We start from the raw sequence: 22,584 nt of genomic DNA on the forward strand, positions 1-22,584 counted from the left end.
GGTCTCCTGCTGTGCGGGGGATAATTCGAACGATTGCCCTCCATCCCACTGTGCGAGGCGTTGATGCTGGTGCAGTGCAAGTTGCGGCTGCTGAACCTTTTGATGCTGCCGCTCCTGGTGGTGGCGACGGTGGTTGCGCCGCTGTTGCTGCAATGTCAGAGTGTTCTGATCGCTGAGTCGCTGCTGTGTATACACACCTCGGCCCCTCTGGCCGCTCGGGGGCCTAGGCGTCCTGGAGGGCGGGGAGCAAGGAAGTTTGCTGGTAAGGGGGGTTCTCACAGAAGGGGGCAGTGATCTTCGTTTGGGGGAAATTGAAGGGCTTGATGAGGCTGTCGATGACGAGTATGCCCCCACTGAGGAGCCTGGGCCCCGTTGGCTGTGATCTCCAGCACACTGGTGGTCGGTCACCGCTGGATTGCTGCGGTGTTCTTTGCACGGGGGAACAGGGGCTCTAAGGAGCATCCAAGCCGGTTTATACAGCCCTAGGTACCTTTTGATGGGCCCCTCAAGGGGCCCCTGTATGGCTACATAGCGAGGGCATGTCGGTAAGGCAGCACCCCATGATGCATCAGGGGATGCAGTCGTGGTCCTCCCCACGATTTGATAGAGAGTCTCCTGCAGCAGCAGAAAGTGGAGAAGTAATATGCAGCCGCTGGGCATTAGAAGGATCCCACTGGGTGGGGGGTCCTATCCCTCGAGGTCATCAGAGAATCGACGGTTTACAGTGTACCATGGACGGGGCATTGGTGTTTCACGTAGTGAATATAGCTGATCACGCAAAAGGGAACCAAGAGACAGAAGGCTTGTCTAGCGCCTGGCGTAAACGAGCCTCGTTTCCCGTACTGCGTTGCTGCTGTCTTGAAGCCCCCAGATCGTGGCCCTTGAGCAGTAAGTTCCCAGCAATGAAGCTTCCCTTCGGAAGGAGACAAAGAGATTGCTGGGTTCGCAAGAACATGAAAAGGCTCTTCTAACTGGATGAACAAACAGAACAGCAAAAAAAAATGCCCCCAGCCCCATGGCATAGTTCTGGTTTTACATCGGCCCATTCAGCTTCAGTAGTAGACGGTGGTCGTTATGAAACCGCTTTCTCTGCAAACATTCATTTTTTTCATATATTCGAGAATCTACCTTAGTTTCACAACTTTTTCCAATCTCTGTTCAGAAGGCTTACACAAGCTCGCCTGACCGAAATGCGTGACCTAGAACGACTAACGATAATTTTTTCGACCCGAAAAAGTAAAATTCTACCCTTAATCAAGGCTTGGACTAAACCGTCTTTTCAGGGTCCAGTGCATCCACCAGCATACGATGAATCCAAAGTGGACATTTGCAAATTGGAAATCCGTGTGTTGTACTGCTGACTATGGGCCTTAACCCAAGCAGTACAGCGCCATTAGTACTAGATTAAAATCGAAATTTCAGATCTACAGCCCGCGAGCTACGCTTACCGTCTGCTGTTCATTATGTTGCCTCTCTTCTCGTCAGATGAATGTGAACCGAAATGTACTGTCTATGGGTCACCTTGTTTACATCCAGGGAGAGTATGCCTCCACTTGGCACTACAAATAACCGCATTCCTCCAAACAGCTCTTACACATGTTCAAGTCTATGGCATGGTTGATCATGGCGCATACAACGACCGACACAAGATAAGACAAAAACGTTGGCTTGACTAAAATTATTGCACATTGTACTATACTTAATATTTCCCCAAGAATTCGTAAGGACTTGACTAACTGATATATCTGCTTGTCTCGTCTATTTGTTGCCGAGCACTGTGACTCTTCACGCGAAGACAACATTTTGTGTGTGTGGAGATTTTGCGCGTATGTGCCACATGCTATATGCAACTACCTGTGACTGTTCAAAGTGCTTATAGGGTGCAGCATGATGCAACCTAGCTGTTCTCTTCCCTCATGCTGCAAACTCTTAGGCCCGCCGGCAGGGAAAGAAGGAACCTACTTAGAGGCGCACTCCGCAACCTCTCATAAATACGCATTGAGTCTGGATTGCAGTGTCCCCTCCCGAAGTTGCTGGATAGAGCGGTACAGGAAAAGCCGTTCGAGCGGTACACACCTTGAGTAGCAGCTCTAATGCGGGACGATATAGGGGCTCCACTGTATATAACTGACTAACAGTTTATTCCCTTCTGCAGTTATTTCCAAATGGTGGGGATACATGGTTGCTGAGACTATTCGCTTCCCTGTGCTGTTAATATACGCCGCTAGCACTTGGATAAATGTAAAGTGTTGAGGAGCTTCCTGTGTCCTTTAGCTTTAAACACTGACTGGAGAACACCGTTACTTTGAAAAAAAGACAGTCCCAAACCAGTGTGTAAGTGCTAAGTCATGTGATGCGCTGTCGGACGACAAGCGATCGTTGTGCAGCAACAAAGAGGAACAAAATATATGAATAGACATACATTTAGCGCTTTCTCTCTAAGCATGTGGATGCCCAAACGAGCACAGAAGTGCACCTTTTGCAACACCGACTTTATGGGCGGCATGCGAAGTGTCAAGTTATATCGAACAACTCTCCCGCCGGAGCACCAACAGCTATCAAATGCCCAAATATGAAACATCGTGAGACGGGAGACATAGGGAGGGGCTTATAGACGGCTGAAAAGATTCACGCTGTGCCCTTGATGTATACGGCCGCCAGATCTACAGAAAGTTTGGATGGAATCTCCACTGTAAATACGCTAGGGAAGTAGCTCTGCTTTCAATGATCCAAAACACATCAGAGCAATCATCCGTTATCTTTTTCATGAAGGACCAATGGCCACACCTCTGCAAGGGGTTTCAAAGAGACCAAGCAACAAGGAAAATCACCGTACAACGCAACAGTCATGTTCCTTTCGCCCAGTTTGCATCTTAACACAGGCTCCTACTCGGCTCTTTCCTGATCTTGTTCTGTGGAGCTTAGCTATGCTCAAGCACAGACGTCCCAAACTACATATCATGCTTTCTTGCTAACGCACAAATAGAATATGCAATGCACCAGAATGTGCAGGCATTCAGTGATGATGCCGTAAAATGCAATCCTAAGATACTGTGACTTCACAATTGTGGGGTTTACAGATATGTGGATACTGAAGAAATATGTTTAAGGGCTACATTGCGCATAGGTTTTATGCGGTGTATGTCGCCGCAGGGGTGCTGCACTTCGAAAGTGCCAGCAGTGTACACCCACTGCATTAATACTGTAGGGGTGGAAAACTCAGTGCGACGAGTGCCAGAAACTGCAAATTGTCCTCGGAGCCTAGCGGGATTGGTCACTGTACAAGGAGGGCGAAAGGGGCCGAGAAAAAGGCTGTTAGGGGAGATTGACGCTCCTTCCACGGAATTCAGGGGTGCAAATCGCTAGAATATTCTGGCAATTTATTTACAGCTCGTTCTCTGCATTAAAAATTTTCCGCCTTGCCATCAAATACAGCCAAGTTCGCAGAAAATGTCGGCCACGGCGGCCGGCCCCTGTGGCTTTGGAAATCCACACATTGCCAGGATTTTTAATGTTCCAGACAGAAGAACACCTAAACTCCTCGATCGAGAGGGGGTTCAACTGCTACACTTGTCTGATTTTTGCGGTAACGGGTGTCTAAGGAGGCAGTAGAACTCGCGTTCTGTTTTCAGATCCCTGCCCACGTGGAGGTCCCCCGAATAGAGAACCCGCCCTTTCTTCTACAAGATCCCGCTCTTGCGTCACAAATCCTAGTTTTTAGACCGGATCCTTTTTTATTTAGCTTGTCTGAAGAGAAGTGCTCGGCGAGGCGACCAGCCCAACATGCGGGACAGGTCCTGTCAGGCCCTGGCGGGGATCCATTGGTCTCTTAGCAATCATACGCTTCAGTTTATCAGCTGAGGGGACCTGATCATTCAATACTCAGCTTTGCTTAATCTCTTCATAGACGGCGTTGAACTTGAGTGGAACTGGATGGCAGGACAGGCCCTGACCACGCTTCTTTGCCCACCACACCATGGTAAATCTTCGCACTTTGCACACAGCCTCCTTGGCTGTTGCGGCAGTGCTCCTTTACTCGGCTGCAGAGAGCTTGGCTTTGCTTGGTACCAATGAAAGTGAGCAAGCCGGCCAAACACAGCAGCCCGAAGCACAATCTCATACACCGCATGCAGATAATGCACAAGCTGATGGCTCTCAGCCTGAAAGTGGACAAGCTTCCACGCCCGGTAAGTGCACGTAGCCGCGGAGCCTACTTAAAAGGCAGCTACAGTTGGGAACATAATTTGATCTTTTTCATCTTGATACATCAAACTCTGGGCGGTGCTTGATGTGTGTTTCTAAGCCGGAAAGTGCACTTTAAATACTATCGAGCAGCTAGATAGGCTAGATGGTAATGTACACGTGGCCAACGTGTTTGTTTACATGCGTTCCACTGCCCGAACTGGCAATTCTGTTGCGTTTGTTTGCCGCAGATACCCCGGAGGCTAGTCCAGATGGTGAGCAACTATCCATCTCTCAGCTTCGGTTTTTACCGAGCGCGCATGGATATGTCGTCGTGTGATGCCAGGGAGAAGTGTGCAGGAACGCCCCTGTCCTGCGACTGCCTTCGCGCTGAGTGGTTTACTCATTTCATATTAATTTTCGTCCTGTTGCATCTTTGCAGTCGTCTTCACGGGCCTTGAAATCTTCAGACCAAGACGACAACCGCTTCAACATGGGTCACAGTACGATGCCGCCTTGCCTCTGTTGCGTAAGCCTGTTATCCAGCTGCTCGTCTCGTTTCAGTTCCTTAACTGCGTTTTTATACTTTATTGCTCCGTGCTACTAGCAAGTTTTTCGGTTCTTTGGGAGCTCTGCTGCTATTTCATTATGGCAGCTTTAGCAGAAACTGCAGTCCTGAAGACTTTGACGTCTCCGTATGCTTGTGGCGATGTGCAATGCAGTAACAACACCAGAAGCTAACCTGGAGAGACTTAAACAGGCTCTCGGAAGTTCGTGGCTGTCTAATGGAGTACGAGGTGAGAACTGCATGAGCTATCCATGATGGGTACCCCTTCTTCAGTCGACGCCCTGACTGGACACTTCTTCGATTTTCCCTTAAAACGCACGTCCTTGTATGGTCTTGCAATGCCTTGCTCCGTTTCCGTGCAGCGGGGGGCTCCAAGTGCTGCATGGTGGCTAAGAATGCCGCTCCAAGTTGCCCTGCAGCAGTAGCTTTGCTCTCCAGCCTTGATTGCAACATGAAAGAAATCCAGGCAGCCAGAGAAGCAGTCACCAAGCTGGAGTCCTCGCTGTTGGAAACAAAGGAAGAGATCCAGCTTCCCTGCGCTAAGATCTCCTCCAAGCTGCTCCACTACATTGACCTCATGATCTTCAATACGGCCTTTGAAGCCTACGAAGCGGGCCAGACTCCACAGCAAGCCTTAACTCAAACGTTCGAGCACTGGGGTATCCAGGGAGACGCTGACGAGAGTCCAGGTTCCTCTTCGAGCTCCTTTGCAGAGAGGAAGTAAGGCGACAGCTTCCATGCTCGTGGCGCTGAGAGACCTGTTGCACTGGAGGGCTAGCTTCGGCAGTACAGCGAGGCATATATGCCTGTGCCTATTTGAGTTGTGATGCTTCAAGGAAGGTCCGCCATCTCTGCGATGTTGCCACAGACACCAAGTGACCTCCTCGTCCCTACCAGCAGCAAACATCGTTCCGGTTATGGCACGGGCTCCAGCACAGGTCCCCATAAAGGACATTGTGGCGAATGGCCTTACGAATGACCTCTTGAGGCTTTATCCGCGATCTCAGATATTTCTCTCGGCAGCACGCAATCCGATTTGTACGTTGTCTCTAACCCCTTTCCCTTCTAGCGAGGAGCAGTCCTAGTCGGGGGCTCCGTCGGGAGGTCTGCTGCCCTCTCTCTCTTCTTAAAACGCACGCCAGACGCGCGTGGTCTTCAATTTTGATGTCTTACACGTTCAACCTCTGCAGCTGTGGCTCCTGTGCCTGCTTCGCCTCTTTTGTTTTTGCAGTAAAGTCAGCCTTCATGCTTTTCCTCTTGGCCTACCTTCGCTACGAAGAACTGTTTAAGCCCTCATCGAGCTCTTCAAAAGTGCGGGTCTTCCCGAGTCTGGTGCCTTTCTTAACAAGCTCAGTGGCCTCCAAGCTGCGGGATGTCGATGCGCTTTGCCAGATCACCCTCGGCAAAGTTAGAAGCTCTCCGAAAATGCCACCTAGCTTCCTGTCCATACCGAGAATGTTTTTTGTTCGCAAGCAGTTTGGTGTCGGGTTACTTCGCGTTGCTTGCGATCTTTTAGAGGACGCGGTCTCCACAACCCAAAGAAGTAAGTAGTGGGGCTTTGCACAGGTAGCCAAGCCCTTGTCCGCGGCTGGCAGAAAAGACTCTTTAGCCCGTTAGGCTGTAGTGCTGCATGTGTATGAACGGCTCGTGGTAGCAACATTCGTCATCTGTGCGTATGTGCTAACCATCTTGTGATGAATGATGTGCAAACTATTCTTCTTCCTCCCAAAGAGGCAAAATTGGGGAGGGTCGAAGAGCAACTGTCGCTTAGTAGACGCGCTCGGGGGCCAGAAGATGTGTAGGGCCTGCTTGCATGTGACGTGCCTGTAGACTACGAAAGCGGACTTTCTTTTTTCAACGAACAAATGAACCATTTGCCAGCTGAGACCCGTCGTTACGCGGTACCTCTTCAAAAGAATGCTGCGCCAAACGTTAACTTCAGACGCCTTTGCTTCAGCCTTGGCAACCGACCGACTGCTGATATGCTCTTCCTGCCGACTCCGTGTACTCTCAAAGACCTCAATATAGAGCAGCAGAGTGCTCCTCCTAGCGAAGCGCAAACGGCGGAGGATACGAGTTTTCTGCAGGGGGCCGAGCAGCAGATTGCCAGGCCAGAAGCACCACGTAGCTCATTGGTTGTCGAAGAAGACGAGAAGGCATTTTATTATCACCTCATTGCCACCTCAGGTCTGCCATATTCTCTACTATCGAGCCACGCCGTTGGGGCCAAGCAACATGAGGATATTCCTGACAGCGAGCACAGTTACATGCAGCACAATAGAATGCGATACGAGCTTTCATGCGATTTCCTCTTCTGCTGCAGGAGGCAACAAGGACTCTCTCGCACCCCTGCTGACTCGAGTAGCCGTTAACAGTGAGCTGCATGCTTCGCCTCGAGGCCTTGACGAGCCCGTTTGCTTAGACGCACGCGCATGAGCGGCGCTGCTGATAAGCCGGTGTCTTACTACCCCCTCGCTTCGGGGCAGCTGCTTGGACGTCGTGGCTTAGCTGTCAACTGTGCAGCCCCTGGGGAGTTTTTCCAGGCGTTTCAGGTCTCATTATGTTGCTGCATAGTCCTTCTTTCCCAATTTCTTTTCTCGCTCCCCCGCTTTAGAGTCGCTCTCCCCGCAAGAAACAGGCTTGCCTTTGCGGCACACCATGCCACTGTACCATCGGACTTTAACGAATTTGCGGTTCTCGAAATTTTGTACAGGGAGTGACTTCATGCTCAGCAAAGACCCTCGCACCTATACAGCCATTGTTAAATCTGTCAAAAAAAGTAAGGCAGTGCGCAAGCCACCTAGCATTGTGAGCACCCAGTCGCTGCTTCGGTTCTCTGCTTTGCACCCTCACTGCTGTCTTTTGTGAACAAGCTACTCGTGTCTTTCTTACAGCAGCAAGCATCGCTGCTACTTCAACACATATAACGTGAACGTGGATTGGCGAGCTGGGTGGGGTGTCGATGTAGCCGCTGGCACCCAAGGCTGTGCCCGCACCTCCCTGTGCCGCTTCACTTCGTTCGTAGCAGCGGACTGTTTCTGCTTTGACTCGGTGCCTTGCAGACGTCTCCGCATGCAAAAAATCACGTTACCAGGACCTAGAAAAGGAAATGCAAAAGGAGGGCATGCGTTCGTCTCTGGAGTTCTCTCAAAAGTGCACTGCCTATCAGGATGCCAAAGGGTGGAAGAAATCAAAGTGCGAGAAGTTCCTGATACCTCTACACTGTGAATATTTCGACAGTACCCGGTCGGCAATTGCCACCCGTAAGCAACAATGGCTAACTACGGTGACACTCGTGACAGATGTAAAGGAATAAATGATTAGCGTGCAGATTCGCACAGATAAGCAGATATGGAGCTGCAGACAAAAAGAGAGAAAAGGACGGGCAGAGAGCAAGATAATCCGGTAACTACAGCAGTAGTAGTAGTGGCACCGGAATGCAAGCGATGCTTACTAAGCACATGTACACATACAGTAGACTGCGGTAGCTGTTTTTTTCGCCTCTATGAGGCTGTTGGACGATCTGCGTCAGAGCTGCTGCCTGGGTTCCCTGCGTGTACACCGGGATGGAGTTGCCTCAGCCGCATGCGTATTAAGGTTATCCTTGCCCTTCAGGTATAGATCTAAAGCTTTCGCTAGGATGGATGGCGCGACAGGAACCGTGTATTGGGCGCCGCTGCAAGAAGTGGGAAAGGGCCCACCCATTTGCTATGGTGGCTTCTTCCCCTCGTCAATATCAAGCCTTCGGGGAGTGCAGTCCCTGGATCAGGGCCTTGCTGACATTCTACGAGTGGCTCGGGCTCTACAGTCTAAGAGCAAAGGACATGGACAGCCGCGGTAATGCAGATGCTTCTATATATAAAGTATAGACTTTGGGCGTCCCGATAACTATGCAGCTGCGGCTGCCTTTTCTGTCCCATGTACACTTCGTTCTTGCCTAAAGTTGGACCAAAGTGCACAGTGCCAAGACCACTTGGAGAATACACACCCACGAGGAGGGCCTTGCAACCTTAGGCCCTTTAATTATGTGAAGAATGAGCCCAGACCCAAACGAGGGCTCATGGTGTGTGGCTCCGAGACCTTGTGAATGTCGACGTGTGATACAGATGCGATATATGGGCTGAATGAATATCAAGCACTATTCTTGATGACAGGCCGACACGAGAAGCAGGGCCTTTTTAAAAAGATCTTCGGCCTACTAAAAGACAAGGAAAAAACCACCAAGATGCACGTGCGGTGTAAGGAGCCTTAACTCTGTAGATTATTGGAGTTACTGCCTATTTTCTTCGCCATCCACTCTAATTTTGGTGGGGGGGGGGGGAAGGGGGGGGAAGGAAAGTGCCTTTGATCCCTACTCTTAAATCAAAGGCAGATCTCAATAGTATACATACATACATACCCGCCTCCATGTATTGTGTCAACACGCAGTCTTGATGAGTCAGCTGTCGTCCGACGCGATGCTCGCGCTGCAGTCCGCCTTCCGCCCGGTTGTGCACCCGGACACACTGCAGCGCTTAAATCAATATGCTGCCTTCATGAGCAAACCATCTGGCGAAGTGAGAGACGCCGGTGGTCTCGCCAAAAAGCTTGACAAAGTTATAAGCGCCTGGACGTACACTGGGATGCCTGAACTTGTTAAGGTCCGTCCAGCTCACTGTCTAGGCAGACATGAATGATTATTGTACAAGTTGCACGCCGGTCACTTGTGCCCTTAGGGCTTCCAAGTCTCTCCACGAATACGCCCTAGTTTCCACGCAGGCTTGTTTTGGCAGCCTCAGCGAAACCTTGAATAATTATTGTATTTGCACACTCTAAAGCAAATACAATGATACGCATTGATGCCATACCCGTGTCACAGGAGAAGCTGGACAAAGGTCTTACTCCGTCAAAGAATGATTTCAAAGGGTTTAATCTTACGCAGCCGCCTCCTCTGACAGCAGCTCTCAACACCACCTTGAAGAACGAGATGCTGGCTGCTATGGGTTTCCTCGGACAGCAAGCAGATATGCAGGAGCAGCTGTGGGTGGCTTGCAGGAATCTTTCGCTGGCTTCAGTCTCAACGCAACTGTTGCACGACTCGCGGCACTTGCTGCAACAGGCAGGCGATGATTTGTTGATTGTCGGGATTGTCGTCAACCCCAAACAAACTTCGGCAGGACTGAAAGGAGGCCTGCTTGAAAGAATAACCACCTCCATTGCTACTGCAGCTAACAAATTGTTGCGCCGCCCCGCCTACGAGCTGCGGCATGCGACGTACACCGCGGTGGTGCCAGACTATTCGAAGATCGCACTAGTACTCAAGGAGCTCTCGCAGATCTACAAGAATAATCCTAGTGCTTTTCCCTCCGTTGACGTCTTTCACAGGGCTGCAGATGCACTGTTCCTGCTCTTAGAGGAACAGTTCTTCAGTCCAGCTGGTCTGCCGGCAGGTGTACGCCTATTGTAATAATTGCGTGGTGTAGCACTTGTACCTTAACCGAATGAGGTTGACAAAATCAGATTAAGGGGGAAGGGATGAGAGGGGGTGGAAGCATGGCCTGACACTGGAGCTACTAGATAGTTGTTGTACGCGGGATGAGATCACGGTGGGAAACAGTGTGGCCTGCCCTTCACCTTACCTACAGAGAGCCTCCTGATCACACGGATATGCCTGAGAGGTTCGCATGCTCCTGGTTAAAAGGAATGCCTATCCAATGCCTGTTAAGGTTTGTCTGTGTGTGGCGGCGTGCAGGTCCCATATACAGTCATGCTGAATAATGTGAATCCTTTGTATGCAACCTTGGATGGCACTGAACGCGCTGCGGAATTCCGCCGTTCTGTGCTCTCGAACTTCTTCTCTCATCTCTGGAAGCTGGCCCTGAATGTGTCTATAGAATCCCTGGTACAGCCGGAGGCTATTGAGAAGAGAGAGCTACAATACAGCAAGCCTACTTGGCTAAAATCTGCAATGGACCCGCTGCAAGCTAACTCCTTCCGCATGATCATGACTGGGGGAGACTTTGCGTTAAAGCTCTTTGACAATATGCTCTCTAAGCCGCAGAAGAAAATGCTGAAGAGCGTTAAGTATGGAACAGGACTGATTTTCACGTACAATGTGCATTTGTCGGGCAAGCTGTATATGGAGCTCGGATACCGATCGTACGGGAACTTTATCACCTCCCAAGCTCCCTTCATGGGTCAAGCTATTACACGATGGATATCTCATAGACAGGATTCAAGAGTCTCCGAGATCTTTGGTTGGATCGGTCTAGCACTCTTCTTTGTCTCTTCAGTTATCGTGTGGGTGCCCATCTCACTAGCTTCTCTCCCTCGATAGCATACAGAAGCACGAAGGTTTTCCCAACTACCGCGCAAAGGGCCTGATTCCACCCCCCCTTTCCACAAATACAGCTACACACGGGTACAGACATTGTACAGCGGGCCAGCTTGCCCCTAATAGCTCAGCTAGCGAGTCTCACGTGTGCTCCTTTTGCATTTTCTCCCCAGGATTACAAACCAGCTGAACGCCGTCGCGATGTCCGCTCAGCCAACAGAGCTTGTAACACAATCGGGTGGTACTTCTCTGACAAATCAATCTGGATTCGCAGGTTCAGGCTGTGGGCCTATGGGGATCTGCATCGACACAGCGTCAACAAGTTCCGCACCTGACAATCTACCGATTTCATCGTCTCCTGCATTAACAGCTGGATTCGCTCTCCTCAAAGGAGTAGTCCTCATTGGCCTTTCCAGTGTTTTGGGTCCAGCCATTAGCCTCTACATTATCGTCAGCTCCCACTGGAAGTTCCTTGCTCGAATCGAGATGGTGAGCGTAACTAGATGTGTAGACACACAGAAAGAGCCAAGAACCGCGTGCATTCTAAGCTAGCAAGGAGACCTCCACTGTCATCCCGAAGGGTACAACACGCAGTGCCTACGTTTCTCGAATGAATTACACTCTTAGTGGTCTCTTAGGGGAGATTATGAAACACTCGCTGTTGGCCGCACCCCACTAGATAGTACATCCTCCGACGTTCCACGCGCCGTGAATCTACGATGTTCCACAAGTGGCACAGAGGGAAACCCTGTACAAATATAGTCTGTGGGGGCGGGAATATCGATAATTCTTTATAATTCTTGCTACGTATTCGTTCTAAAGTGCAAGCTACACCCACGCGGACCGTTCCGATGCCCTTCATACATGTATTAATGGATGCCAAATGGGTGCCTTTGCAGGCGATTGAAAACTTGTTCAAGTGGATTCTCTACAAGATAACGCACAGTCGGTTTGGACGGTGGTTCAAAGACCTTAAGGAGAGCAGAAAGGCGAAAAAGGAAGCGGCTAGACTCGCTGCGCTATCGAGTGGAACGAAAAAGAAGCGAAAGATAGGCCTCGGCAAGTGGAGGCGGAAGGGAAAGGGCGGCACAGAGACTGTGCCAGAAGCACAACAGGAGACAGAGTCTTTGAGTGAAGCCGAAGGCAACACCGACTTCAATGTAGGCCAACTCGAAGGGCAGTGGGAGGACATGTTCGAATCCACTGGTGGCTCTGCGAGTTAAAAAAGGGCAAAAGTAAGCGTGCGGGATAAACTGCAGCGCTTCACACGCCACAAAAAGCACACAGGCAATGAGTAACCGTGCTTTCTTGCCTCCCTCTGAAGGTGTAGAGTGGGCAAGCGATGTCTTGCAGCAAACTCGGCAAAAACGCATCCCTCTGGCCCGCTGGCTGTTGTGATTTGTGGTGCACTGGCTAGTTGGGGAGGAGGGTGGTGCGGGTGAAAGGCCGAGGCAAGGGACCACAGTAATGACGATTTTGAGGCATTGATCCTTACCTTTTTCGAGACCTCCTACAATGGCTTTTTTAAGTAGAGGGCCTCAAGCCCCAGTTCGAATGCGCATTTGTGCCCCGTAACAGTTGACGGCAGCAGAGCCGACGTCAATACACACATCTGCAGTTGATCGTGGCTGCCGCCACGTACGCTGCTGCCGTCGATCCTTACCACCCGTTCGAAGAGACGTAGGGCGCACACAAATTAGGGATGCGGGTGAAGGACTTATTTAGGGACTGGGAACACCACACAGACGTAGCGCCAACCGGGCAGCGCTGGGGCCCGTAGTGGCATCACGGATGCAGCAAAAACACAGGGGCACTACGGCGGAAAGAGAGGGTGAGAGCAGGCATTCCTCAGCAACCTGCATGCACGTTTGACAGGGCAGCCACACTGGCAAACTTGTTACGACGGCCTCAAATTCTCCCCCTCTCTGCATCCTTTTCCCGCTGCTGCTACTCCTTAAGTGGCCTTGTGGACGCTCACCATGCGTTGTTTAGGCGTGAAAGCCCCCGTTTCGTTCAAAAGGCTCTTGAGGTTTGCACTGGGGGCCTTCTTGCAGAGAGAGCACGCTGCAGCCGCATGAACACACGTGCACGTCGTGAGTCGACCGTTACAACCCGAAAAAAATTCTTGCCTTTGGATCTGAACACCGCCTGGAAGCTACGATTCTCAAACGCATGGTCTTGATTGATGATGTGCGAAAAGAGGCAAATGCAATATGCACGGCAGAGCCCCCATGGGCCGGAGTGCCAAGCACAACGAATGCTGCTATTCATTCGGCGCGCATTAGTGGATATCCCTGCAGCGGTACTGCACTACACAGTCGGCCTCCGCATAGACCTCGTAGTAAGCAAGTGCAGCAGGCTGCGCGCAGCCATTCCTGCCCCTGTTACGGCCTTCCCCTCCCCTCCCCGCCTCTCCCCTCGCGCGCCATGCTCGTGTCTGATCCCCTCCAGAAACCAAGGAAGCAAGGCAAGGTGTTTCATGGCGAGACAAATTCAACCTTCCGTGCCAGTGCCTGCGTGATGACTCACGGATCTCCGAGCTGCCCCATTCTTTAAATGGGCTTTCCAGTCTCTTGACTGCAGACAGCAAATTGTGTATGGTTGCCGAGTTGTCGCACTCCGTTTCAATCAAGAACTCCTGCAGCAACGACTGCGCTGATGGATGGAAGGCACCTCGCGGACGCCTACATCCGCTGCCGCTGCTTTCCCACAAAGAAGGCACTAAGTCTTGATGGAGTGTATACGGCTTCGTGGGGAGTACAGGGAGACGCTCAAAGAGCCGAAACAGGGACAACTCCTTCTTCGATAGCGTCACCAGGGGGCGACACAGACAGAACGATGGCAGGAGTCTGTACACAGTGCGCAATGCACTTGCAACAATCCCAGCTGGAAGGCTGCCTTTCTGTCTGAACCAGCGAGCGCTCTGCTGCTTAGGGATTCCCTCTTTACCCGTGCATAGAACAGGCCAAACTGAGTGATGCAGGCTGGTCATCAAGCGTTTATCTTCCCTTCCTACCCCCATCGTGTCTCTCTCTCTCTCCCTCCCCTTCCTACCCCCACCGTGTCTCTCTCTCTCTCCCTCCCTTCCTAACCCATCGTGTCTCTCTCCCTCCCTCTCCTTCCTTCCCCCCTGCAAGTCTGCTGTGAAGTGCATTTGCTGCATACCTGGCATCTTGAGGAGCCGCCTCCGTGCTCAGCAGCCGCCCCTCTCCATAACTCATTCGCTCCAAAATCCGCAGGGCTGCACTCGAAGCCGAGTCTCCGAAACAGATAAACGGGGAACACTGTAAGCAGGAAGACATTTTTAAGAATCCTGGGGCAAGAAGGCCCTTCTCTTGAGCCGTGGAGCGGTACTGCCGCAAGGCCTCTATCCTTCAGAGACATGCAGCACATGTACCCACAAAGCAACCGCTTACGTGATCAAAGGCTACCCCAAAAAGTCACTAAGAAAGATAAGAGCATGTCCGAACGACTGTTACCATGGAAATACTGAAAAGCCACTCACAGAAAGCTGGGAGGAACGATGACTCCAAGGAAGCGACAGACGAACATATAACGGCGCTGGCCGCCTCCCGCTTTCCCCGCCAACGCCAACGCTCAAGCAGTTGCACTCTGGATGAGCATCTACACAGAAAACAGCTTACCGGAGAATCCTGCAAAAGCGCTCTGCTGCAGCCTTGTCCTCCTCGTAGATCTCATACAGTAGCATCCGCAGCTGTGCTTCCTCCTGCTGCAGCGCCAGCAGCTCTTGCCGCGTGAATGCCTGGCCCCCAGGGTGCATGTAAACCTCGACATGGTGGATGCTGGGAGATTCCATCTCCGACGAAGGGGACCCCTCTTTCTGCTCTAACTTGACAATAGAAAACTCGACTCCCAAAGGATGCAGGAAAACACATCGAACAGATGGCCATCGCTCAGTCACTGCTTGCTGTAGCTCCAGGGGTAATGAGTACCCCGTGTGCCCTTCCGAGGGTGCTGTGGGCAGTGAAAGAGCAGCAACTGATCCCCATCCCTCCTCGCTCCTAGCCGGTCGAAAACTACACGATGAGGTACAAAGGCCACCCTTGAGAGCGTCCAGCCTCGCCTCCACACAGGAAGCGGATGGTAGAAAGAGCCGCTGCAAGTCAACATGAACCGATACACAGCAGGCGAATTCCGCGGAAGTCTGGGGTTCTGCTCTATGGGGGCTGGGGGCACTTCGAAGGCTGCCGCTTTGAGTCGTGGGTAGGCCCTCTTCACAAACTCGATTCTGCTGCTGCATGCAGCGGACCCTCTGGCGTCTCTGTATGAGCTCGTTGCTTAGGTGTAAGAGGGAGAGACTGGCGTCTCCACCAGACACCGCGACAAGCAGAGGCACGCCCGCTTCTTCTTGGGGTGTATTGGTCCCTTGTTGCGACGGCTGCTCACTCAACAGCAGCCGGAGAGCAGCAAGCTCTGCAGCAAATGCCCTCCTTACGAGAAGCAGCAAACAGCTGCGGCAGCATTTCTCGCGGACCGAAGCCACTGCCAACTCCGTAGGACAGCGGTAACAGCGAAAACAGCCGTCCACCCCCCGTTGCCGATTCGGCTTGGCGGATGCGCCTGCAGAAGCGGTGCTAGGGGTCTTTGAAGATCCCCCACGAGCCCCTGACGGAGTCAAGGCTTTGTCTCTCTCTGTAGTAGCATCCAGCATTCTCCTTCTAGCAGAAGCACTATTGAAGACTACGCTGTCTGGTCGATGACGCTGATCCGGCAGCTTCTTCGGCCGCGCGCCACAGACGAGACAGCAGACGTCGAAAATGCATGCCTTCCCTCCTCTTGCCTTTCTCCTTAAATGTAGAGGGAGACGAAACCAGGGATATGGGATCCCAGTGATCGTTGGCTCTTCTTGGTGGGCCCGTGAGTTGGGGCTTTCTACCCCACAGCCTCGGGTGGTCTTAGGGTGAGGGTTAAGAAAAATAAGGGCCTATTTGGGTTGGTCTCACTTGTCTCAGCTGAGAAGCCCATTCAAAAATCCTGGGGGTTCAAATATTTAGACGAATATAGCCCTACGGTGGGTTGCGTATATTGTGTAGTACATGCGGCTGAGGAACGGGCCGCCTAGAAAGGGATGCTGACTGCTTCTGTTGCTGCCCTTTTTGTGCTTGTGCTGCAGTTGTGTTGTTTGCGTCTCTTTGGCGCTTCTTCTGATTTTTCTTTTTAGGTGGCGCTCCCACCCGTAGAGCTGCGCTCTGCCTCTCCTTTCATTCCTTTCTTCGCCCTTGCCATCAGTGCAGTTGCCGAATTGCTGCGGCTGCTGGTGTCGTTGTTCCCACTGTTTCGGCTCTGCCTCTCTCATCCTTGCAATTTACCTTCTTATTGTTTCGTTTGGTAACTCCGCTTCTTCCACGCCCTCCTTCTTCCGTCACCTCCTTGTACAGGTACTGCTGCCTCTTCCTCTCGTGCTCTCCCACTCTGCCCCCAGCGCGGCAGCCCGCGCCTCTTCCTTCGCTTTCTTTGCTTCTTCGGGATCCGCAATTTACACTTGTAGATTAAAAGCGTTCTGAAGTGTGCGAACTCCGGGATCTGTTCTCTTTGGGCTATTTGCCACGACTCCTCTTCCAGAACGTGCTGTGGGGGTTGTGCCGTATTGCACTTCTTTTTCTGGTTCTCCGTACAAGTCACATTCTTCAGCCTTCGGTGTACTAGTTCTTCTGCATAACTATGAGGGTACAGAGGGTTGGGGCATCTCCCTTCCTGCGCATGCGTGCTATTGGTGTCTCGCTCTCCCATGATCATGTTCGCCTCTTTGGTCATCATATGCTGCTAGGAACTGTGTTATTCTGCTTCACGGTGCACTGGTGGCTATATCAATGATATGAGTGCCTGTATCACGTGTTTGCTGCACATTTCTTCGGCGGAAAATGCACTTACACACTTTCCGGAAGTGCCGCAGTGTCTTTTGGGTAGGGAAGGACTGGGGAAGGAGTTTCTGAGCTTGTTATTTGTGTGTTTTGCTCATGCTCCAGGGCGTCGGTCAATCATATCAGGTGTAGCTTTTCCATTGTGCCGCCCCTTCGCATTTCCCCAATATGTATTCTGGGGCGGGCGGCTACAGTAGCGCCAACGGCTACGGCGGCGCTGGAGGCTACAGCTCCGGTGGCTACAGCTCTGGCGGAGGATATGGTGGCTATGGTGGTGGTGGCGGCTACGGCGGCTATAGCGGAGGTGGTGGTTATGGTTCTTACGGAGGGGGATATGGAGGGGGGAGGTACGGCGCTGGGGGAGGATACGGCGAAAGGAGGGATGAACTCGGATCGAAGCTGTCATGTGTTGATTGGCAGCGGGTAGATCTGGTGCCGTTTGAAAAAAACTTTTATGTGGAACATCCGGAAATCGCACAGATGCCCCCAGAGGAAGCAGACAGGATCCGAAATGATCATGAAATCACCATCATTGCAGGTATGCAGACCGACGGCTTGGAGACGATGAAGCAGTAGCTACCGCCTTTTTCACTTTAATTTGGAGCGAACTGCTCATCTGCGGCTCGCTGCCCTAGTGTCTTCTGAGAAGCGGATTTTTGTACTTGTATGTCTCCGCCTTGCTGTTTCAGGTTTGAACGTACCAAAGCCCTGCCCTACTTTCGAGCATACGTCTTTCCCATCATACCTCCTTGACGCCATATCGGCCGCAGGATTTCAGAAGCCGACGCCTATTCAGGTATGCTGCATTTTTCTGGTCTCCGTCCGAGACGCATATTCCTTTTTTCCGCATGTTCGTACTGCTGCCGCTCGCAATGCACTGATGAGCATCGCGTCTCTTCCTTTGAGCTGGCGACTGCTTGTGCGCAGTTGCAGGGGTGGCCAATTGCTCTTTCTGGAAGAGATATGATCGGTATAGCAGAAACGGGATCTGGCAAAACTCTGGCATTCCTGCTTCCCGGGATCGTACACATTAACGCCCAGCCGTACCTCAGGTGAGTTCAAGAGACCCATGAGATTTGCACCTGACGCCTTACATCTCCACAATGTTGTGCAGTTTCTATATATTTTCGCTTCTTGTGCGTGATGTGGCTTTCGGCCAAACTTGAAAATGGTGCCCTATCACACTGTTTCCAACAGTTTCTTCATCATGAACGTCCGTTTGACCGAGATGCTGCTGTACTTTAGGAGTGGCGACGGGCCTATAGCACTTGTTTTGGCACCAACTCGCGAATTGGTCGAACAAATTCGCGCGCAATGCAAGCTTTTCGCCTCACCGTCGAAGATTAACCATGCAGGTACTGTCTTGTATCTGTATATGTTTGCTCTGTCTCGCTTCCCGCCCCGGCGACCTCCCATGTGCACGCCATGCAGCAGCAGCCTGTCCCTCTACGTGGGCATCTGGCCGTCCTGTTGTTCATCTTGCGTTTGACTGAAGTCCGTCCACCCGAGTGTGCAGATGCAGGTCGTTGATGCGCGTGTATTACTATTCTGCGTCTGGTGCTTGCGCAGCTGCCTATGGTGGCGTTCCTAAACGCGCTCAGATTCAGGACTTGCAGCGGGGGGCGGAGATCTGCATCGCATGCCCAGGGCGTTTGATTGACTTCTTAGAGAGCAACGTAACGAACCTTCGTCGCGTGACGTACTTGGTGTTAGATGAGGCAGACAGAATGCTGGATATGGGTTTCGAGCCTCAAATTAGGAAGATAGTCTCTCAGATAAGGCCGGACAGACAGACTCTTATGTGGTCCGCCACCTGGCCGAAGGAAGTGCAGAATCTTGCCAGAGACCTCTGCAAGGAAGAGCCTGTTCACATTAATGTTGGCAGTCTGGATCTCAAGGCCTGCCATAACATTAAGCAGGAAGTATATGTGCTGCAGGTACACCCCGCCTCGTGCATATCTGTTCCTCCGTCGACCTTTCTCCTGGTTGTCCTCTGTTTCCTTTCCGTGTGTGTATTCATCTGGATTCGTGTTGCTGTCTTCCGTACTACTGGATGGCGCTGCCGCAGTAGCTTTTGTGCTCAATTCCTCGTGGTCCGCATGCACTCCACACTTTTTGGCGTTGACGCACTTTGCTCGGTGGATCGTATACCCGTGATGTTGTGGCAGTGAAACATTTTGGTGCTTCCGTATTTGGCTTGTAGCTCCATTTGGCCGACCTGCCGTCGCCCCTTGAAAGGGAAGCACGGCAAGGGCTTTCACGTGTAGATACAGTCTTTAGGGGAATGTTTCTGGACGCGGGTATTCCACATGCCGTTTTCGGCCCATTTTGGCATCTCAGTGTTCGAATATATCTGCTCCTACCCTGTTTTATTTGACGGATCGGTGTATGTATATGTATCGTGCGCGGATGCGTCTCGCTCGGGTCTATGTAGTACCTACCCCCCTTGTTCGTAACGATCCCTTCTTCCTTCCGACCGGGTGCCTGCGGCCACAGTGCCAGGGGCGTTGTTGCGCCTACTACGGTGGCTTCCTGGGGCAGAGCGAGCCGTGTAGGGGCGAGAGTGGGCCTGGCGCGGCGTGGATACTCCGTACCAACCGCAGTAATGCGCCAGCGGTGGGTGAGGCAGAACACGGCCCCCCTCTCTCCCTCTTAGCCTGCACCAGGAGATGCCGTCGGTGAGTGCGCGGGTCGGTCTCTTTGCGTGCCTCGTGTGTGTGCCTGTCTCTATGTCCGCTACATCGTGTATAGTGAAATGATGCGGGTGTAAGAGGCAGAGACAGTGAGATAGGGGTCCACGAAAGCATAGCTAGAGAGAGCGGCATAGAGAGAGAGAAGGAAGCGTTTAGGGGGCATATGACTTGTTTCCTTCCTTCCTGTTAACATGCGGCTGTTGTCAATCCGATCCGATTGTTGCACAGCGGGCAGTGCAGTGACGTGTCGTTTGGTTATATGGTGCTCCATTGCGCTCGCTCTGCGTCGTGTGGTGTTTAGAAGAGTCGGAGTGAAATGTTATTCTGACGCTGACACACGCTTGGCCGGTCCCTTTTCTCCGCACCTCTCCTGTCGATGGTTGTTGCGCGGTTCTTCTGTGGCATTCTGTGTCATGACACTCCTGCCTCTTCATGCGGATCGAGCAGACCATCTTCTCCTGTTTCCTGTCTTGTCTCATGGATGGGCTCTCTATGATTGGTTGCCGCTTCAGCTCTGGGTCGTTCCTAGTTTCAAAGTCGATAGGTTGAACATTGTTGTGCTTCAGGAGTACGAGAAGAGGGCCCAGTTAATGTCTTTACTCAGACGCATTATGGACGGATCTAAGATCCTGGTCTTCGCTGAGACAAAAAGAGGTACTTGCGCCACTGGGCAACGCGTAGTAAAGGGCTTCCTTAGATGCGGCGCATGCAAACTCCGAGATGAATGACTCATGGCCGGGGAAACTGCGATTTCCTTGACGCGTTGAAATAAAAGGAATAAGAGAATCAGTATCCCGGATACCTAAGTGTGTTGGTTTTTACTCTTTAGGGGCTGACAACCTGACCCGCGATTTGCGGATGGAGGGATGGCCGGCGCTTTCTCTCCACGGTGACAAGAAGCAAGAGGAGAGGACATGGGTGTTGGACGAATTTAAGCAAGGAAGAAACCCTATCATGGTAGGTTGTCGTTGTTTATGCGTTGTGTATGGGTACTGACTGGTGTGCCGTATCAAGTTGGGGTTGCATCGTGACTGACGCCGTTTGCTAGGCATTTGGGGGAGGATTGGCTGCAATCTTTGTTTGGAGCTATTTTTTCCTTTTGTCAGCTGCTATGCGGGCTTTCAGGTGGCTACAGATGTGGCGTCTCGGGGCTTGGATGTAAAAGACATTCGTCATGTCATCAACTATGATATGCCGAATCAGATCGAGGACTACGTTCACCGCATAGGTCGCACGGGTAGAGCCGGCGCCAAAGGTATGTTTTCCCCTTTGACTTCGAGTGCCTGTTCATCATCAATCTCCTACGTTGTCTTGTTTAGCCGAATTAAATTTTGCGTGCTGGGGGTTTCGGTCGAAATGTCGCCTCTCTCCCACTTCTGCGTGGCTTGGTTGGTTCTGTCGTGATAGTGAACAAGGGCAGCAGTATAGGTGAGGGCAAGTGTGTTTCTTCGTGATGACACTTTTTTGTCGTGACTGGTGCCGCGCTTGTGTTTGCCGTGCCTCAGGTAATGCATACACGTTCTTCACAGCGGATAAGCAACGGCTATCCCGCGACCTTGTCCGTGTGTTGAAGGAGGCTAACCAGGTAGTTCCTCCAGAGCTTGAGGCTCTTGTAGGGTATGGAGGTGACAGCGGTGGCGGTGGACGCTGGGGATCTCGCGGAGGGGGAGGCAGGGGCCCCAGAGGGGGCCCATATTCCCGCCCGGGAGGGCCCAATGGGATGCCACTTGGCCCCGGACGCTACTAGACTCGGGACATATCTGCATGCACGGCCGACGGGGTGCAGCAGCACCTGGGGTAGCACAGCAGTGCAACAATAACAGGCAGTTGCCGTGGGGTACTTGCGGCACACAGCTGCGGCAAAAGGCAAGAAGTTGCGCTCCGGGAGTATGAGAGTATTTTCGGATGAAAAGAGCAAGCTCGAGCATTCATTTCTGGTTTCATGGTTCTCTGCATTTGGAGCCTGCGCAGCAGGAATCAGGGAGAGCGACAGGCAGTGTGACGAGCGACAAAAACAGCATTAGCTCCTATTGTTGCTGCTACCGCTGCAGCTGGTGCTGGCACCAGTTGATGTATCGCATTCCAAGGGAGAAGGGATGTTGGAAGAGGGAACTAACTATGCCACATGTGGATTCATGCGGCGTAGCGAACGGATTGTATCCTTAGTGCATATATATTCATATATATACATGCAGCCAGCAGAAATCAGCGTTTTGCTGTCTGTAGCCTCGGCTGTTCTCGCGGTTCTTGTCTCTCGGCCTTGTTGGCTGTGTCGTCCTGGCTCTTTAAAACAGTAGACTCTCACTCTACCAAGGGTTAAGGAGTGTTTCGTGGCTGGTGCAGAGACGTACGTGCATTGATTTTGGCGCTTCCGCTGCAGTGCGGGCCTTAGGCTAGTGAAGGAATATTCATTTGCCTTTAGTAGAGACACCATGTATGCATATATATACATTTATACATGGACGGCATGCACACTCAACAAACCAGACGTACTTCTCCGTGCGAGAGTGTCGAACCAAACGTGAAGCCTTTCTGGTGACTTTTTAGGGCATCGCGTTTTCAATCTCGCGTTGCACACTCAGTCCATCATTACCGGAATAGGTTTACTGTTTAGGATCTGGGGTAAAGTTTAGGCGTTGAGGGGGGAAGGCTAGGGCGTGGGGTTGTTCCCCTCAGGTGCTGCTTGTGTTCGGCTTGGAACAGTTGCCGAGCTGCGTCCACTGTGTAAAGCCCTTCCCTCTGTAACGCCTTGCAACGCACTCGTCAGAAGGGTGATTAGGGCACCAACGCGCGGTGCTGAGGGGTGGTGGAGCAAACACTCCGTCGTAACTTATGAGGCTATTACGCCCTTGGCTACTTCATTGCACGGACTCAGCTATGAAGAGAGGCAAAAGCTGCTCGTATTCAGCCAACTGTTGCTGTTTTGATACTTTTTATCGAGATACG

The 22,584-nt window shown here is 51.8% G+C and overlaps 3 protein-coding genes across 3 annotated transcripts; 2 read left to right on the forward strand and 1 right to left on the reverse strand.

Moving 5' to 3' along the window:
* The first annotated feature begins 4,891 nt into the window (after nt 1–4,891).
* On the forward strand, nt 4,892–11,066 carry LOC34619925. The gene is made up of 13 exons (XM_026334323.1): nt 4,892–4,979; nt 5,113–5,459; nt 5,587–5,828; nt 5,941–6,293; nt 6,581–6,937; nt 7,032–7,124; nt 7,464–7,529; nt 7,813–8,013; nt 8,366–8,587; nt 8,857–8,988; nt 9,179–9,412; nt 9,568–10,181; nt 10,482–11,066. Exons 1-13 carry the CDS (start codon nt 4,892–4,894, stop codon nt 11,064–11,066), a joined length of 3,534 nt encoding a protein of 1,177 aa, XP_026190108.1.
* A 2,278-nt stretch (nt 11,067–13,344) lies between these two features.
* LOC34619924 lies at nt 13,345–16,049 on the reverse strand. Its single transcript, XM_026334333.1, has 4 exons — nt 15,961–16,049; nt 14,708–15,871; nt 14,229–14,435; nt 13,345–13,912 (listed from the first exon to the last, which is right to left on the reverse strand). Exons 1-4 carry the CDS (start codon nt 16,047–16,049, stop codon nt 13,345–13,347), a joined length of 2,028 nt encoding a protein of 675 aa, XP_026190118.1.
* Nucleotides 16,050–17,113: 1,064 nt separating this feature from the next.
* LOC34619923 (ATP-dependent RNA helicase DBP2-A) lies at nt 17,114–21,385 on the forward strand. The gene is made up of 9 exons (XM_022733197.1): nt 17,114–17,483; nt 17,635–17,741; nt 17,873–17,997; nt 18,191–18,300; nt 18,515–18,882; nt 20,205–20,292; nt 20,468–20,595; nt 20,764–20,893; nt 21,144–21,385. Exons 1-9 carry the CDS (start codon nt 17,114–17,116, stop codon nt 21,383–21,385), a joined length of 1,668 nt encoding a protein of 555 aa, XP_022592915.1.
* Nucleotides 21,386–22,584: the final 1,199 nt, after the last annotated feature.

Source organism: Cyclospora cayetanensis, unplaced genomic scaffold, assembly GCF_002999335.1.
Source record: "Cyclospora cayetanensis isolate NF1_C8 unplaced genomic scaffold, CcayRef3 CcayRef3_contig_109, whole genome shotgun sequence".
Taxonomy (NCBI): domain Eukaryota; phylum Apicomplexa; class Conoidasida; order Eucoccidiorida; family Eimeriidae; genus Cyclospora; species Cyclospora cayetanensis.